This window comes from Schistocerca piceifrons, chromosome 6 (genome assembly GCF_021461385.2).
Source record: "Schistocerca piceifrons isolate TAMUIC-IGC-003096 chromosome 6, iqSchPice1.1, whole genome shotgun sequence".
Lineage (NCBI taxonomy): Eukaryota > Metazoa > Arthropoda > Insecta > Orthoptera > Acrididae > Schistocerca > Schistocerca piceifrons.
Window position 1 is genome coordinate 402296937 of NC_060143.1, and position 20376 is coordinate 402317312.

At 38.9% G+C, this 20376-nt stretch overlaps 1 protein-coding gene across 1 annotated transcript in view; it reads right to left on the reverse strand.

Annotated features, from left to right (window-relative positions):
* The window catches only part of LOC124803349 (neural cell adhesion molecule 1-B-like), a 68054-nt gene that overhangs the window by 17329 nt on the left and 30349 nt on the right, over window positions 1-20376 (reverse strand). Inside the window, exons 4-6 of the mRNA XM_047264534.1 lie at window positions 20060-20191; window positions 16680-16826; window positions 9882-10063 (exon numbers count right to left, since the gene is read on the reverse strand). Coding sequence (XP_047120490.1) covers window positions 9882-10063; window positions 16680-16826; window positions 20060-20191 — 461 coding nt within the window. The remainder of the gene's footprint in view (window positions 1-9881; window positions 10064-16679; window positions 16827-20059; window positions 20192-20376) is intronic.

Genomic DNA, 20376 nt, shown 5'->3' on the forward strand with positions numbered 1-20376 from the left:
GTATTCAAATAAATATATTTTTATTTCCTGTGTATTCAACAACGACTATCTGTACAACCAACTCACCCAACTTGAAATCTGCTTTAGTTATTTGGAAAGCTTACTTTTATTCTTCACCAATAATGCTGTCACAATTGGAAGACACTTTCATCAACCAACAATCAATTGGAAAAATTACAGCTTTGTGACTAGTGGGCATGACAAGACATACTGCAAAATATTACTAAATACCTTCTCTGAAAACTATATAGAAGAAATTGTTTGGAAGCCCAGTCATGATGGATACATAAAGGCTCTAATAGCAACAAATAGAATTACTTCTACATCTGTACTCCACAGTATAGTAAAACAGAGTCACTTGCCCCTTTTCCTGTTCCAGTTGTCTCTGACGAAGAGCAACTGCTGATAATCATGTCCACATAGAAGTGTATCAGTGACCATGAGGCGGTTGCAGCAACAATGATTGCTAAAGTACAAAGGACAACCAAAACATGTAGAAAGATTTAACTGTTAAGTAAACTGCAAATATGTAAAGAAGCAGTAGTGTTGTACCTCAGTATGGAACTCAAAACATTTATATCTGGAGAGAAACAGGTAGAAGATCTGTGGCTTAGGTTTAGAAGAATACTGGATCACATACTTGGTAGATATGGACCTAGTGGAACAGTTGACGATAATAGGGACCCTCCACAGATACAGTCACTGTAAACAACTTCTAAAGAAAGACTGATTACTACATAATCAGTAAAAAAAGGACTACAGCTAGGGAGATGCTGAATGTAGCACATTTGACTGGCAAAAAAGCAATGCATGAAGCCTTCAATGACTGCTATAGCAGGTTGTTATCAAAAGATCTCTCACAAAACCCAAAGAAATTCTGGTCATATGTAAAGGCAGTCAGTGGTCCAAAGTTAGTGTCCAGACACTCATGGATGAGACAGGGTACTGAAGGTGTGGGTAACGAAGAAAAGACCGAAACATTAAACTCTGTTCTCAGATATTTGGTAGTATTGCCCCAATTTAATTCTCACACCACTCCAAAGATGAGTGTTGGAGATATTAATATCAGTTAAGTCAAGAAACAGCTGAAATCACTAAAATTGATCAAAGCTCCAAGGCCAATGGAATCCCTCCTGCATCCATCAGAGCATATATTTTCAGCCCATACTTATTTGGTTTGCTAGGGATTTACTATTTGAAGAAACACTTGCCCCTGAAAGCTTCCAGTTTTTGATCAATAGTACAGTACTCTACAACAGAATAAGCATTTTTAAAATTTTCCACAAAGGAAGAAAACACCTCATGTATGGGGACTAAATTATCTACTTTCTTCCTTTCCTCTCTGGTACCCTTGTTGTCAAACCTCAAGCAATACAACAGGAACCTAAATCGTTTTTCAGTTATTATCAGATGACATAACTCAATTCCCATTTTATTGGCTGCTCATATATCTTGAGAGTTAGTATGGTTATCTTTTCTTGCAGCACATTTACTTCAGATATGTCTGTCAGTTGAGCAGAAAAGGAATAATTTTTCTGTACTTCAGAAATCTTTTTATTTGTGTGATCAACAATACTAGAAAGCAATTCATCATTGAAAAATAATTCCCAACATTCCATTGGTGTTCTGACATTCTCAGCATTTCCTTTCACTCCTGGTAAATGAGTAACAATGTTTTCTCGTCGAGTAAGAACATTTTTGGGGGACACACTAATGACCATTTTGTGAATTTGCTTCTTCCTAGAAAACATTCGCCAAAATGATCATCACTGTCACTCTCACTGGAGTCCGCATCTTGCTCAGTGTTCGAATCTTCTTCTCTTGTTTCCACATCTCTGTAAATATCAAACTCATAATTCGATTCATCATTTCCTCAAACAACAATTGGAGTACAATTTCCCTATCATGTTCATTTTCCAAATTGTAGGTCTTCTGTGAACTCATTTTGGATCTGAAGGTAAACTGCTGTTACTAACAAGTATTAAAAACTACTACATTAAATAAAAAATTTAGTATATACCTTCAGTAACAGCAAAGGTCGCATGATGTCTGGTGGACTCCAACAATGCAGCTCCGGAAACAATCTCTTCCCTTCAACACTGTATGGCGACTAATGCGATTTGATGACCTGAATACTTCGGTATTTAGTTAACTGAAAGGTAAATGGTACCACACGTCTGCAAGTGTATCGGTTGAACAACAGTAAGTGAACGAAGTGCAGCTGGTGTTTGTAAGATGCTGCATGACCACTCCAGGGTTAAAACTCTTGTTGCTACTCTCAGTTCATTTCATTTGCACCACCTACTATCACAGTACACTGGTTTTGTGACACACAGTTACTGTTTTTATGGTCCTTCAGTGTATCCTGTAATCCTGCTCCAGGTTCACCACCCTTGTCACATTGAGGTCTTGTTGGTAACAAAGAATTTCTCCTATTCCTCTGCCATGGCTGTCAGGAAGCAACACTATAGTAACACTTTTTGGCAATCCTATATTTACGTTGTTGCACTGCTTGTTTACATTCATTTCCTTCAGTTGGTTTCTGAAGCTGTATTTTGATGTAATGAACACATTGTGTGTTTATTTGCTGCCACTACAGATGAAAATGATTTATCTGCAACTGCCAGCCTCTTTCATTTCAAGTTAACTGTCTAAGGGTACATACTGAAAACGGTTTCTTAAGTGTAACTGGAATCTGTCTGAATTAAGTTTGAGTTTTGCATATTCCTTTGGTTTGTTGTAGGTTTGAGAATTTCCAAGTTCTTTTTGTGATGGTGTAGATAGATATTTCACTGTATTTTCCAGCAGCTTAATGTGTTCGTTTGCATCTTTCAGGTCTTACTGCAATGCTACTAGCACTTTTTGTTCACAGTTAGAACAGCACATTTCAATTGCATTCACACAGCCATTGCACATTTTTTCACATGCACACGATATGTTTTCATGATCCACTTTCGAGAAACAATGTGTATGATATCACTGATGCCTCACTAAGCATATTCTAACACCAATTAGTATGATTTTATTGCATAATATGCAATTTAAGGACACTAAGTACTTGCTACTTACTGAGCAATTTTCTATTATGTCTACACATGTTGCCATCTTGCACTTGACAGAGCAGGTTATATGAGCTGCAACGTGTCCATGTTAGCTGAATCATTTATTGACAAGAGAAGGTAGCACATTTTTCTGAGCTTCTATGCAACTATCTACGTGCAGTTTCCAGTTTAGTGTACTACTGATGGTTAGTCCAAGAAATTTGGTTCCTGCCCACTGATGGTTTCATCTTTGCCAGTATGTATGTCTCCATTCAGGGGGGTAACATTCTACCTTGTGTGAAAGTTCATGATTACAGTTTTCTGAATGTTTATTAGCAGACTGTTTGCCGCAAACCAAAATTTTATGTGATAGGTAGTTTCATTGACTGTTTCTTGAAGCCTATCTTCTCTGCTGGAAATTACAATAATTGTATCATCAGCATACAGAAAAGAATAAGCATTAGGGATGTTTTCTGGGAGGTTGTTGATGAACAATGTGTAAAGGACTGGGCCAAGAATAGACCCCTGTGGGACACCACAAGTTATTTAGGGTATCTGACCTGCAGTAGGTAGAATCCTTGGGATTTGTTTTCTTTCACTAACACAGCTACTGAAGAAATTGTAGGCAGTACCTCTGATTCCAAATTTATCAAGTATTGTGAGGAGCAGTTTATGTTTGACCATGTCAAATGCTTTAGATTGGTCAAGGAACACAACAACAGGCTGTTTATGATCAATTAGACTTGAGCACTTCTCTAAGAGCTCATACAGTGCATTCATGGCTGACCTATTTTCTTGAAAACCATATTGAGAAGATATTATAACGTTGTTGGAGAGCCATCGACAGACATAGAAGTAATTTCAGGTGTGTCCCAAGGAAGTGCCTTGGGATCCTTTCTGTATGTGTTATTTGTTAATGGCCTTGCAGACAACATTAATAGCAATGTCAGCCTTTTCACAGTTGCTGCAATTATCAGTAATGAAGTACTGTCTGAACAAAGCTGCACAATATACAGTTGCATCTTGATAAAATTTCAAAGTGGTGCAAAGACTGGAAAAATGCTTTAAATGGTCACAAATATAAAACTGTGTTCTTCACAAATAAAATAGGGGCCTATGACTATAATATCAACCAGTCATTGTTGCAATTGGCCAAATCTTACAAATACCTGGGTGGAGCGCTTTGTAGGGATATGGAAGACAACGATCAAATAGAAACAGGTGGCAGACTACAATTCAGTAGCAGAATACCAAGGAAATGGAATCAATCTACAAAATACATTGCTTACAAATCACTCAAATCAGGAACAATGGCTTGTCAAATTTATGGATTTTATGGAGATAGTGGAATGTGTGGAAATAGTTCTAACACCTAAAGTAAGTTTCAGATGGATATAAAACTTGGCAAATGTGCATGCAGTTCCATTAGAGACAATTAATAGGGTCATTTTGTACAAATTTTAATAAACTTGAACGTAATCAAACGGGAAGCCAAGTCACTTGAGAAGACAACACTATACTAACACTTTTTGGTAACCCTTTATTTACGTTGTTACACTGATTGTTTACCTACATACATACTTTTAACAGCTTCAACTGCAGCTCAAAAGCAGTAAGAAAAGTACAAAGTGGGCAGAATTGAACTTTTGATTCACTTATCCTGATACTGGTAGCAACTAAATTTGTAATCTGCCTGGATGCTTAGGAGTTTAACCCACAGAGTTTAATTTAATGTTTGTCTGTTGATCTTGCCTCTTGTACCTTGTAAGCCTTTTTTATTTATTTTAAATTGCATAACATGAGACTTTGTAAGACTGAAATTTAAGTTATTTGCTGTGCTCCAGTCTTAAGCCTGTTTGATTATTAACCTGACCAATTGTGATATGAAAATTTTTGGGCCTTTTAAGAGCATAATTGTACCATCAGTAGTCATCAAAATTTTAGAAGAACATTCCAACATCCTTGATAAACTATGTAAGTAGAACAAGAATGAAACTGGTCCAAGTATTGAACTTTTGCAGGACTTCATAAGTATTTAGTTTTATTCCCGTACTATCATTTGCTTGTGTGACCGATGAACAATAACTCAACAAATAACACAAAATCAGCAGTTTTTACCAGCATTATGCAAAATTGGCAGTTTTTACAAAGAGTTATGACGTGGCATTTTTGTCATTTCCTTGCAAAAATTTTATATATCTAAAGTTAGCAATTTGTTAGTGTTTAATAACTGATACTGGACCTAGATCTTTTTATGAAGGCTGAGGAATATATATGGCCTTAAAATTAGTGTGCACTTCTTGTAAAAACAATTGCTACCTGTAGCTCATCCACATTTTCCTAAACAAATTCTCAGGAAGGTGTGTTGAGTGGAGGAAGCTAGCTCCAACCTCTGGCTCCCTGTGCATGAGCTGCCAATGAGGAAAGAGGCAGTCAAGGGGGAGTGAGCTGTGCTTTCATCATGCAGTGCTGACACTACAAAAGTGATTACTGGTTTGGCATGGGGCAGCTCTTCAATTACAGGTACACTATTTTCAGATTTCCAGTGTTGGCAGTGGTCAGGCACAGAATCTTAGTGGTCTGAGGTTGATTGACTTCTGACAATCCAGAGCTGGAAAGCCCAGATTCAGGACATTGTGAGCAGATAGTGGATGTGACATCAGCTGGTAACAGCTTTATCTGCCAACATCATATTTCCTGACTTTTCTATACAACAGATTCTAGCAAAAATGATGTGTTCTGGAACATGGTGCATCAATTAAGCTGCATATTTTGATAGTATGCAATAATAAATACAAAAATGATCAAAAATGATGCTTTAGCTTTCCAAGGACTTCAATTTTTACTGTGCATCTTTTGTTTGCTACTGTCAAACAGTCAGATGTTCAAGCTGTTGCTGTCGGAATTTACAAAGGATTGTAGTATGCTCTCTGTACTTACCACCATAAGAAGCATCAGCATGTCTTATGAAGGTTGGCAGTCCAGGTTGTGGCAGATGATTAGTGCATGTTACTTTCAATAACTGTCATCCTTGTAATGATCCTATTGCCAGCAAGGTCATCTTTATTGTCTATGGTGTAGCCTTTGGTGCAGGGTGTCACTAAGTTTAAAACATGTTTCCTGAAACAACCCAGCACAGAGGTCTGCTCTGCACTAGCAGTTTCAGTTCCTTCACATGTGTCCTGAATCTGTTTACATACCACTGCAGTCTGAGAGCTGTCTTAGTAGTGAGGTTTGTCTTTGTCTTTCCACTTATTCCTCCACTGATCTGGGGCACCTGAACTTCTCTTGCCCAAGCAAATTGGACAATGTTGTCCCCACACAACATTTCTTACACCACACTGATTTACGAAGTAGGTAATTGTGCTGTTTCATCTACTTTTTTGTAATAGCTTTTTTATTCTTAAATGGAATCTGTGTGACTTCATGAACAGTATTAGGGAAAGAAAGTACACTGGGGTACAGGTTACTTCTTTTTTCAGGATTTGTAGAAACTAATAACTGTGAAAAGATGAACGAAGAATGCGGGAAATAAAAGAAAGAGCTGAGAAAGATCATCGGCCATTATTGGTTATGAGAATCTGAAGTTGTCCATAGTGTCATCTGATAATAATTGTGCAATTTTGGTTAATAATAAAAGTTACATTTAAATTTTTAAAATGTTTCTAAAGATAATTTAAATATTTCTTTGATATCAAGTAGTAACTTTGACCTTCAGTATTATGAAAGGATAGATTGCTAGTCATAATATAGAGGAGACACTGAGTCACAGACAGGGACAATGAAAAAACTGATGTACATTTAAGCTGTCAGTCAAAAAACTTCATCCACAATAGAGAACAATGCACATTCACCAAGCACAAATCATACAAACAAGACCACTGTCTCTGACTGTTTGGCCAGACTACGGACTTAAACTGAGCCTGATAGGAGCAGCCATCTGGTGTGGCTGGTGAGAATATGGAGGAAGCATAGACTAGGAGGGATAGCAGGGTAGAGCTGAGACATGATGTACTGAGGCTTGTGTGAGCATGCAGGGGTGTGATGGGGACGGGACCGGGCTGCTAGATGCAGTCAGGAGGATTTGGGGGAGGAGAGGGCAGTGAGAAGAAAAGGAGAGAAGTGGTGAAAGGAAAGAAAAGAGTGGTGGGTCTGTTGGTGGTATAGAAGATTGTGTTATGCTGGAGTGAGAGTAGGGAAGGGGATAGGTAGTTGGAGGACAAGGGCTAGCAATTGTTGAGGCTAGGAGGTTATGGGAACATAGTATATATTTAAAGGGAGAGTTTCCATCTGCAAAGCTGGTATTGGTAGGAAGGATTCAGATAGGGCAGATTATAAAGCTGTCATTTAAGTGAAGCAAATTGTGTTGGGCACCTTGTTCAGCAACTGGGTGCTCCACTTGTATCATGGCTACTATTTGTCAGTGGCTATTCATGCAAACAGACAGCTTGTTCATTGTAGAAAGCAGCAAGGTGGTGGCAGCTTAGTTTGTACATCACGTGGCTGCTTTCACAGGGAGCCCTGCCTGTGATGGTATTGGAGATGTCTGTGACTGGACTGGAGTTGTTGGTGGTGGGAGGATGCATGGAACAGGTCTAACACCCAGGTCTATTGCAAAATATGGGACATGGGACTAGGTATTGGGAGCAGGGATAGAGTAGGGATGGACAGGCTTATTCCATAGGTTTGCTGGGTAGTGAAACACCACTGCAAAGGATAGTGGGTAGGATATCCCTCAGCTCAGGGCTTGATGAGAGGTAGTTGAAACCCTGTGGAGAATATGGTTTAGTTGCTGCTGTCCTCCACCTACCTGTCCCCTTCCCTGCCCCCACTCTGGCATTACACAGCCTTCTGTTTCACCAATGCAGCAGTTAGCATCTTTTTCTACTCCTCTCTTTTTCTATCCCCCTCCCTCTCTTTCTCAAAATCTCCTCACTACACCTAACAGCCATACCCTGTCCCCACAATGTCCCTGCATGCACCACATCCCTGCATGCTATCTCCCTCCCCATACTATGCCTCCTCCTTAACCCCATCCTCACATCAGATCGCTGCTGTGCAGTTGAGCCTGCAGTCTGGCCACAGTGACCTGAGACAGTGGTCATGTGTGTGTGAATTGTGCTTGTATGAAAGTGTTTGTATGCTATCTGTTTTGGTAGTAGGTCATTTGGACATAAGCTTAAAATGTATAGCAGTCTTTTCGTTGGGCCTGTCTGTGATTCCATTTATCCTCTATACGGTGAGTAGCAATCCATTCTTTTCATAATATTGTTGTTATTTCATCCTGGAATTTCCATTGCTTAACTTTCGTCTTCAGCATGAAGTGTATTGTCCTGATAGTATTATTGTTAAAATACACTCCTGGAAATTGAAATAAGAACACCGTGAATTCATTGTCCCAGGAAGGGGAAACTTTATTGACACATTCCTGGGGTCAGATACATCACATGATCACACTGACAGAACCACAGGCACATAGACACAGGCAACGGAGCATGCACAATGTCGGCACTAGTACAGTGTATATACACCTTTCGCAGCAATGCAGGCTGCTATTCTCCCATGGAGACGATCGTAGAGATGCTGGATGTAGTCCTGTGGAACGGCTTGCCATGCCATTTCCACCTGGCGCCTCAGTTGGACCAGCGTTCGTGCTGGACATGCAGACCGCGTGAGACGACGCTTCATCCAGTCCCAAACATGCTCAATGGGGGACAGATCCGGAGATCTTGCTGGCCAGGGTAGTTGACTTACACCTTCTAGAGCACGTTGGGTGGCACGGGATACATGCGGACGTGCATTGTCCTGTTGGAACAGCTAGTTCCCTTGCCGGTCTAGGAATGGTAGAACGATGGGTTCGATGACGGTTTGGATGTACCGTGCACTATTCAGTGTCCCCTCGACGATCACCAGTGGTGAACGGCCAGTGTAGGAGATCGCTCCCCACACCATGATGCCGGGTGTTGGCCCTGTGTGCCTCGGTCGTATGCAGTCCTGATTGTGGCGCTCACCTGCACGGCGCCAAACACGCATACGACCATCATTGGCACCAAGGCAGAAGCGACTCTCATCGCTGAAGACGACACGTCTCCATTCATCCCTCCATTCACGCCTGTCGCGACACCACAGGCGGCGGGCTGCACGATGTTGGGGCGTGAGCGGAAGACGGCCTAACGGTGTGCGGGACCGTAGCCCAGCTTCATGGAGACGGTTGCGAATGGTCCTCGCCGATACCCCAGGAGCAACAGTGTCCCTAATTTGCTGGGAAGTGGCGGTGCGGTCCCCTACGGCACTGCGTAGGATCCTACAGTCTTGGCGTGCATCCGTGCGTCGCTGCGGTCCGGTCCCAGGTCGACGGGCACGTGCACCTTCCACCGACCACTGGCGACAACATCGATGTACTGTGGAGACCTCACGCCCCACGTGTTGAGCAATTCGGCGGTACGTCCACCCGGCCTCCCGCATGCCCACTATCCGCCCTCGCTCAAAGTCCGTCAACTGCACATACGGTTCACGTCCACGCTGTCGCGGCATGCTACCAGTATTAAAGACTGCGATGGAGCTCCGTATGCCACGGCAAACTGGCTGACACTGACGGCGGCGGTGCACAAATGCTGCGCAGCTAGCGCCATTCGACGGCCAACACCGCGGTTCCTGGTGTGTCCACTGTGCCGTGCGTGTGATCATTGCTTGTACAGCCCTCTCGCAGTGTCCGGAGCAAGTATGGTGGGTCTGACACACCGGTGTCAATGTGTTCTTTTTTCCATTTCCAGGAGTGTATTTTTTTTATAGAAGCACATCTGAACGTGAACACCAGAAAAATAAAACAGTGTTCATTACCTGCAGTACACTTGTGTCATTATCACTGATTATAGTTATGTTTTCATCTTCATTGATTGTGACATCATCTTTCATCCATCTGAACACAGGGGGAGGTTCAGCTACAACCTCACATGTCAGATTTTTTGTTCCATTGATGAAACCGTATGCTGTATCTTTCTTATTCTTTTCTTTTGGTTCATCTAATGAAAAGGAAAAATAACATTAGAAATTACATGTATTGAAACATATGTTTGTTCATGAGCTAACTGTAAAGTATGAAATTACTTACACAAAACGTCATAAATCTCGGTAGGGTTTTATCCTCCTTCTATCTGATTAATGCAGCTAATTTCCTAGAATATCTTATTTTATATCTTTACATTATTTCATGCTGCATGGGATAGGCGACATTCAAAATTACGTAATGGCTGACAAAATTTGAAGAGTTATGGATTTTTTAAATTGCAGTATTGTAGTAATTTAATGAAAATAATTAACTTTAAAGTCTGACAATTATTTCTGAATCACCGAATGCAATTACAATTTATCTGCCACTGAGAGACACTATTCCTCTTATTAGCGATATGCCTCATGAAGTCTTAAAAGACAAATGGAAATCAGAAGTAAAGGTTTAAAACTGGTAAAAAGTTTAAAACTGTTAAAACAGACATGTTAACTGTATTTAATTAAACTTTGTCAAAACAGAGTACAAAGCAACATAGAGAAGTACACTTTGAATCTAGTTTCCAGAAATAGTGGTTCATTTTGACCAGGTTTAAGATAAAATGAAAAATGGGAAAATTGTAAGGAAGAGTTGAATGTACTGGGGTCATTGTTGGGTGCCAATCTCAGTCTGAAGGCCAATGACATAATTGATAAGATGACAACAACTTATTATTGCACTTATATGCATGTCTGAAAGAACAGACACTGTTGTTCATTCAAGTTGTAATTTGAAATTTCTTCACTGACTACAAAATCTTTGAGATCAGCTGTGTTAGGTATAGTTCTACTACCCAATAGTGACAAATGAAAATTTGTTGACTCTCACCCAGATTTCCTGCTAATCAGGGGTGGTCACCTTAAAAACTTCTGTGCACGCTCCCCAAACCAACCCAAACTTCCAAATGTGACACTATCTAAATCATTATATCGTAATCCACGAAATTCAACAGCTGATGCTCCCAACATTCCTTGGATTCCTGCAACAAGGAGAATGAGACAACAAGGAACTGAGACCAACAATGTTATCATCTTATGCCCACTGAGGCAGTGTCTCATTCTCCATGTTGCAGGAATCCAAGTACTATGACAAATGTTAGGTGTAGAATTTAGTGGACTGCAATATAAGAGTGTAAACAATGTGATGACATATGGACATTTTGGTTCGTCCAGGGAACATACAGGGATTGAACCCTGGTCTGGCACACATTTTTGTATGTGGCGATTGCGTAGTGGACTTATACATGGTACAGCTGATGTCAAAGCATTGACAGTCAGTGAATCAACATATCAAACAAATATACTTTAATTACTGGCTAAAATTTTTACTGCCCCCCACATATTTAGATGATTGATAAATTCAAAGCAGAATGCATAAAATAAGTACAAGAAGGTCTTGTGTTGAATGGGAATTGTACAATATACATGACAAGGGCAATAGCAAAAGTAGGTAACACAGAGCTTCCATCAACTTCCTCACTTTTATTAGAAACATTGTGATATTTAGACAGATTATGAATATTAAGAAGTGTGTGAATGTGAGTACTCTTGCAGTGACTTTTACATGAATGAAATATATCTTAGTACTTGTGAGGGTAAGAACACTGTGGTAGAAGAATGCACAAATAAAATTTTAGGGCATCGCATCATTGGGGAGTCAAAGATAGAGTGGTGAGACAGGTATTATGATTCAGAGCAGGGTTCTGTGTTGGTGTGCAAGTATATTCACACACATCCATCAGACATGGAGTGAGAAATTGGGAGTCCCTAAAATTCAAAAGAAATTTAAAATCTTACCTGATTGATCACTCGCTCTTCAAATTATCTAATTATATAGGTTCAGAGATTGAAGATAAATATAAGTATGACAAGTTGTAAAATCCATTGTAAGGATGCCTTTATTATTAGAAATGTAGATAACTGTTGTTCAATGCAAAATATCTGTTTGACCATGTAGATGTTAAACTAGCTGTAGAAGATAAAGAGCTGGTATTTGTTACAAGTGAAAAATGAGCTTTTTCTATCTCGTTGTTGTTGTTGTGGTCTTCAGTCCTAAGACTGGTTTGATGCAGCTCTCCATGCTACTCTATCCTGTGCAAGCTTTTTCATCTCCCAGTACCTACTGCAACCTACATCCTTCTGAATCTGCTTAGTGTATTCATCTCTTGGTCTCCCTCTACGATTTTTACCCTCCACGCTGCCCTCCAATACTAAATTGGTGATCCCTTGATGCCTCAGAACATGTCCTACCAACCGATCCCTTCTTCTGGTCAAGTTGTGCCACAAACTTCTCTTCTCCCCAATCCTATTCAATACTTCCTCATTAGTTATGTGATCTACCCATCTAATCTTCAGCATTCTTCTGTAGCACCACATTTCAAAAGCTTCTATTCTCTTCTTGTCCAAACTATTTATCGTCCATGTTTCACTTCCATACATGGCTACACTCCATACGAATACTTTCAGAAATGACTTCCTGACACTTAAATCAATACTGGATGTTAACAAATTTCTCTTCTTCAGAAACGCTTTCCTTGCCATTGCCAGCCTACATTTTATATCCTCTCTACTTCGACCATTATCAGTTATTTTGCTCCCCAAATAGCAAAACTCCTTTACTACTTTAAGTGCCTCATTTCCTAATCTAATTCCCTCAGCATCACCCGACTTAATTAGGCTACATTCCATTATCCTTGTTTTGCTTTTGTTGATGTTCATCTTATATCCTCCTTTCAAGACACTGTCCATTCCATTCAACTGCTCTTCCAAGTCCTTTGCTGTCTCGGGCAGAATTACAATGTCATCGGCGAACCTCAAAGTTTTTATTTCTTCTCCATGAATTTTAATACCTACTCCGAATTTTTCTTTTGTTTCCTTTACTGCTTGCTCAATATACAGATTGAATAACATCGGGGAGAGGCTACAACCCTGTCTCACTCCCTTCCCAACCACTGCTTCCCTTTCATGTCCCTCGACTCTTATAACTGCCATCTGGTTTCTGTACAAATTGTAAATAGCCTTTCGCTCCCTGTATTTTACCCCTGCCACCTTTAGAATTTGAAAGAGAGTATTCCAGTCAACATTGTCAAAAGCTTTCTCTAAGTCTACAAATGCTAGAAACGTAGGTTTGCCTTTCCTTAATCTTTCTTCTAAGATAAGTCTTAAGGTCAGTATTGCCTCACGTGTTCCAGTGTTTCTACGGAATCCAAACTGATCTTCCCCGAGGTTGGCTTCTACTAGTTTTTCCATTCGTCTGTAAAGAATTCGTGTTAGTATTTTGCAGCTGTGACTTATTAAGCTGATAGTTCGGTAATTTTCACATCTGTCAACACCTGCTTTCTTTGGGATTGGAATTATTATATTCTTCTTGAAGTCTGAGGGTATTTCGCCTGTCTCATACATCTTCCTCACCAGATGGTAGAGTTTTGTCAGGACTGGCTCTCCCACGGCCGTCAGTAGTTCCAATGGAATATTGTCTACTCCGGGGGCTTTGTTTCGACTCAGGTCTTTCAGTGCTCTGTCAAACTCTTCACGCAGTATCATATCTCCCATTTCATCTTCATCTACATCCTCTTCCATTTCCATAATATTGTCCTCAAGTACATCGCCCTTGTATAGACCCTCTATATACTCCTTCCACCTTTCTGCTTTCCCTTCTTTGCTTAGAACTGGGTTTCCATCTGAGCTCTTGATATTCATACAAGTCGTTCTCTTATCTCCAAAGGTCTCTTTAATTTTCCTGTAGGCGGTATCTATCTTACCCCTAGTGAGATAGGCCTCTACATCCTTACATTTGTCCTCTAGCCATCCCTGCTTAGCCATTTTGCACTTCCTGTCGATCTCATTTTTGAGACGTTTGTATTCCTTTTTGCCTGTTTCACTTACTGCATTTTTATATTTTCTCCTTTCATCAATTAAATTCAATATTTCTTCTGTTACCCAAGGATTTCTACTAGCCCTCGTCTTTTTACCTACTTGATCCTCTGCTGCCTTCACTACTTCATCCCTCAAAGCTACCCATTCTTCTTCTACTGTATTTATTTCCCCCATTCCTGTCAATTGCTCCCTTATGCTCTCCCTGAATCTCTGTACCACCTCTGGTTCTTTCAGTTTATCCAGGTCCCATCTCCTTAAATTCCCACCTTTTTGCAGTTTCTTCAGTTTTAATCTACAGGTCATAACCAATAGATTGTGGTCAGAGTCCACATCTGCCCCTGGAAATGTCTTACAATTTAGAACCTGGTTCCTAAATCTCTGTCTTACCATTATATAATCTATCTGATACCTTTTAGTATCTCCAGGGTTCTTCCATGTATACAACCTTCTTTCATGATTCTTAAACCAAGTGTTAGTTATGATTATGTTGTGCTCTGTGCAAAATTCTACCAGGCGGCTTCCTCTTTCATTTCTGTCCCCCAATCCATATTCACCTACTATGTTTCCTTCTCTCCCTTTTCCTACACTCGAATTCCAGTCACCCATGACTATTAAATTTTCGTCTCCCTTCACAATCTGAATAATTTCTTTTATTTCATCATACATTTCTTCAATGTCTTCGTCATCTGCAGAGCTAGTTGGCATATAAACTTGTACTACTGTAGTAGGTGTGGGCTTCGTATCTATCTTGGCCACAATAATGCGTTCACTATGCTGTTTGTAGTAGCTTACCCGCATTCCTATTTTCCTATTCATTATTAAACCTACTCCTGCATTACCCCTATTTGATTTTGTGTTTATAACCCTGTAGTCACCTGACCAGAAGTCTTGTTCCTCCTGCCACCGAACTTCACTAATTCCCACAATATCTAACTTCAACCTATCCATTTCCCTTTTTAAATTTTCTAACCTACCTGCCCGATTAAGGGATCTGACATTCCACGCTCCGATCCGTAGAACGCCAGTTTTCTTTCTCCTGATAACGACATCCTCTTGAGTAGTCCCCGCCCGGAGATCCGAATGGGGGACTATTTTACCTCCGGAATATTTTACCCAAGAGGACGCCATCATCATGTAATCATACAGTAAAGCTGCATGCCCTCGGGAAAAATTACGGCTGTAGTTTCCCCTTGCTTTCAGCCGTTCGCAGTACCGGCACGGCAAGGCCGTTTCGGTTATTGTTACAAGGCCAGATCAGTCAATCATCCAGACTGTTGCCCTTGCAACTACTGAAAAGGCTGCTGCCCCTCTTCAGGAACCACACGTTTGTCTGGCCTCTCAACAGATACCCCTCCGTTGTGGTTGCACCTACGGTACGGCTATCTGTATCGCTGAGGCACGCAAGCCTCCCCACCAACGGCAAGGTCCATGGTTCATCTATCTCATAATTATTTAATCGGAATAAGCACAAATTAGTTTACAGAAGTTTGATAGTAGTTTGACTTGTGCTGCATTCTTGAAGGTTCTCCATCAATATAGCATCTACATAACACAATGAATGCATGACTCAAAGAACCGTAACAATGTTTTCTAACTTGCAAGACAGCCTATGCCCAGTCTTGATGGAATGTGAAGCTGCAGTGTATTCAATAATATAAGTTTATTAATGGGTGCCGTGCTAAAACAGTAATGTATCTTTTGTTTTAGGTGATCATGTAGGCAAGATGGATACTTATGTATGATGATGGTTGAGTCAGTGCTAGAAATGAGAACAGCTGTAACTTTGTTACTTTATTAGTTGAGCAACTGTTCTGCAGCACATGGACCAAATTTGAGAAAATACAAATAGCACTGTTTTAATCAGAATGATGCATACAGAAGTAAAGTAGTAATCAGAAATAAAGAAAACATTAGAGAGTTTCACAGAAACAATGTACAAATATGAAGTTTGGGAAGAGGAGTGTAATTACAGTAAAATATTGAATTCTCAGATTTGTCACAGGCATAGACAATAAACAGCACATAATTAGAACAGAAATCACAGCTGCTGTTTCCACAGGTACACAGAAGTGACATCTGAAATCAAGAGGTGGAAAGACAGAGTCATCTTCTATCCATAGCACTGAAACATGGAACATTTTTTGGTGATGTGGAGGAGATTGAGGAGATGATAAAGACAAATATAAACAACTTAGCTAATATTGGCAAAAAAGTGCTCATGAGCAAATAGTTTGTGGACATAATATATTCATGTGGAAAAACTGCAAAAGTGATTGAACTTAGTGCTTTCTGGTGAGAATTGTGCCACTCTTTGGCACTGTAGCTCACAGACAACCATTTGGATAAAACTGCTTATTTACCAAATAGAGGTTCTGTTATAGTTGGAATATTAGCATAAAAATTAAGTGAAAATGCTGAGCTTATCATTCTCTTTAGGGCTTTGCCATTTAATACTAGCAACATACTTTTGGAGAGTACTACTTACTTCTATAGTTTAAAATTTCAGTACAAACAATTTAATGTCTGTATTACAGAAAGTTTTATAATTTTACTCTTATTTATAAGCCACATTTAAAGACAAAACATTACTTTCATTTTTTTGTTTGTGTAGCAATTCAACTTGGAAGAAAATTGCAGGGTTAAAAAAATGAAAGAAAGAAAAAGATGGTCATGTGGACCATCACATACACACATACACACACAAGAATATATACTTACGAAGAACTTTGACAAAAATTGTCTTTTGCTGCATGTTTGAGATATGTGGTGAGAGTTGGAAAGCTTGACACTGATAATAGCCACGGTCATCCAGTGTAACATTACTAATGAACAGTCCATCTCCTCCAACTTCATATCTTGGGATACCTGTAAAGAAAAATATCCTCATAAAATTGTGTCTTCAATTCAAAAAATTAATAACATCTAACCTGTGAGACATAAAAAAATTTAAAAATGAATACAGATTTTTACATTGAGGCAGGAGACAGGAAATGGCTCCAAATATAGGCTGAAAAGTGTGTCTCATTTCATTCATATTTTCACTGAGTGGTGTAAGTACATTACAGGCTATACTACTATGTCATATGACTGCAACTATACTGTGCACCTGAATCTATTGCTGGAATATTGTACCTTCCCACAAACTTTCCTGTAATTCACAGCTGCTGTTGTCACTACGCTGCAGTTGACATGAGCTTAGAAACTAAACTGGATGAGAAGAAAGAAAGTGCCAAGTTTATCTTGCTATTAATATCATGTTTCTTAAAGATGGAGCACAAGGTCGTATTCCATGTAGGGGAAATCGTTACATGGACATGTGCCTTGGATTTATGTCTGACATATTTAGTGCTTGCTTATTTTTTGAATGCTGCAGAAGTGAATTTAAAATAAATGTTGGTGGAAAGATCTGAACCATGTTTGGAGAAATGCCTCTCAGGATGTGTAATAATTAACAACTCAGACTGCCTGTGTACTGCTTTACAGGTAAAGGAAACATCAATGCTGTAGTGTTGCAATTAACTACCTGATAATACACCTCTTCTATTTGAGCCACAACACATAATTTAATTCATAAAGTGGTAAATCCAATTAATACACTATTACAATATATGTAAATAATTATCTATAGAATAAAAATCCACTTCAGTTCCCAGTAATTTTTTAATATATTGCACAACCAGTTTTGAAGCATAGAGCTTTATCTTCAGGTGTCACCAAATAATTATGGGGAACATAAATGTGTGGCAATTAGGCCAGTCAGTCATTGGGGCAGGGGGGGGGGGGGGGGATGAGGGTCACACTCTTGTCAAAGTAATACATGGAAACATGGAAGTGCAGGGCCAGCAACCACAGTGCCTGCATGGGCATCATGACACAAAATGGTGTAGTATGGCAGTATGGTGGACTAGCAGCCAATTTTAGCATCAGAATGTTTGTTTCAGTGTAAAACATTTAAGTCATTAATTTAAATACTCACAGCACTGTGTATGGACATTCTGGATGTTTGGTTTGTTAAAAACATTAAAGAAATTTAATTTAATGTAGAGAATTTACTATAACTATCTGGAAACTGAATAATATGAAAAAAATATATATATTATCTATGGGTATTGCACAGTTCTATTTGGATCATTTAGTTGTCTGATCCATGGATTATTTTTGTGATAGCATGCTGCAATCTACATCTGTATATATATGTTTTATACAAACTACTGTGATGTGCATATCTGAGGGTACTTCTTACTGCACCGTGATGTAGAATATGGCAATTGATTCAAGATTCCAATAGACCATGGATATGAGTGATTATATTCACATTAAACATCTTGCAAGTTTATATTTGTTATTATAACTTATATGTGAGAACATGAGAGGGAAGAAAGGAGAAAAATATATAGATGTGTGATTTTAATGGAATATTTCCAATGAACAAAATGAGTTAGGATTGGCTGAAACTGTTGTATATAATTTCCTAAAACTTGTTCTAAATTCCACTGATTATAAGGAAGTAAACTGTGGATTGTTTTTAGACTTATCTAAGGCATTTAATGTTATTGATCATAAAATATTGCTTGACAACTATACTGCTATATGGAGTCTGTGGCACTGATCGTATGTGGTTTAAATCATACATATGTGATAGATACCAGAAAGTTGAAATAGTTCATCAAGGAAAATCCTACTTTTCTGAATGCAATAAAGTTACTCATGGAGTGCCCCAAGAATTGGTGTTGGGACCCCTGTTGTCCTTGACATTACTGAAAACAATCTGATGCAGGACTGTTTGCTGATGATACTAGTCTCTTTGTTAAAGCTCAGAACGTGGCTGACTTACACAAAAAATAGAAATAACAACTGAACAAAGCAATTAAATTATTTAGGGATGAGAGTCTAGCTGTTAATGAGACGAAACCATTATTAAAAAATTTCAGGCATACATCAAATAAAGTAAACCCTAATACAATAGTGAAGTCAGGCAAACAGAAAATGCTACAAACTTCAGAAATTTAGTTTTTGGGAATTTAGTTAAATGAGCAACTTGAATTGGATAAATGTGTAGAATGGCTCAATAAAAAAATAAGTAAATGCTGTTACATATTTAGAATGCTGAAAAAGTCATGCAGTGAAGTAGAAAAACACTCCTTTATTATTCAAAAACGAGCAATAAGGTTTATAAAAGGGGTTGTACCTAGGGAGTGGAGGAGAAGGAGATTAATGTTTAACATCCCATTGACAACAAGGTCATTAGAGATGGAGCACAAGCTCAGATTAGGGAAGTATGGGGAAGGAAATCGTCTGAGCCATTTCAAAGGAAATATCCTGGCATTTGCCTGAAACGATTCAGGGAAATCATGGAAAACCTAAGTCAGGATGGCTGGACATGGGTTTGAACCATCATTCTCCCGAATGTGAGTCCAGTGTGCTAACCACTGCGCCACCTCGCTCGGTCCTAGAGAGTCCTGTACAGAAATATTCACAGAACCGAAAATTATGACTCTTATATCTATATATATATTAATGAAAGTATATGCTTTCTGAAGTCCAATCCCTAGTTCTTTTCTTTGAACAGTGACTACCTTGATTATGAAACTAGACAAAGAACTGACAATCATGCAGAAGTACATAAGAAACCCAATGTCAGAAAAGTGTTATATATCATCCCAAAATTCTTTTTGGTACCATTCCCTTAAGAATTAAAGAGATATCAAAGCTGCAGGTTTTTAAAAATGAGCTTAAGAAAATGCTTAAGTGAAAGCTTTTACAATGTTGATGAGTACATGAATTTTATGAATTCGAGGACAACTGTAACTTAAGCTAAATGTAGCCATGTGTCACCAGATATACTGGATATAATGTAAACTTAGAATTTGTTTGGTGTATGTATTTGATTATCTGTAGGCTCTGTATCTGTGTGATTTGTTTCTGTTTATGTATTTAATTATCTGTATGATTTGTATACAGACACTATATTTAAGTTTTTTGTATCAACATATGACAAGTCTTATACCATCATATATTATAAAATGGATGATCAATAAATACACAATATCAAACATATATTTGGAGCAAAAGTTCCAAATGTATGTACAGTATCTTACCATCTACTGAAGTTCCATTAACCTCCCACTTGATAGTTGGTTCAGGATCTCCTTGAACTTCACATTTTACCAAGGCATTTGATTTCTCTTTCACTTCTTGAATCTCTGGTGTGTCTTCAAAATGTATGGGTGCTGAAAGAAAATTGCTCTTGTACTCTCATTTGTACCACTAGTGAAGCAATCTTTTTAATAGCCTGCTTTATAGATAATACTGTAAAGAGCTTACAGGAAAAAAATAAATCATCTGCTTTGTATTTTGAGTAATGTGCTCCCATGATGTACATAAATAATTTGCATGGTTTATTTCACTTGCATAA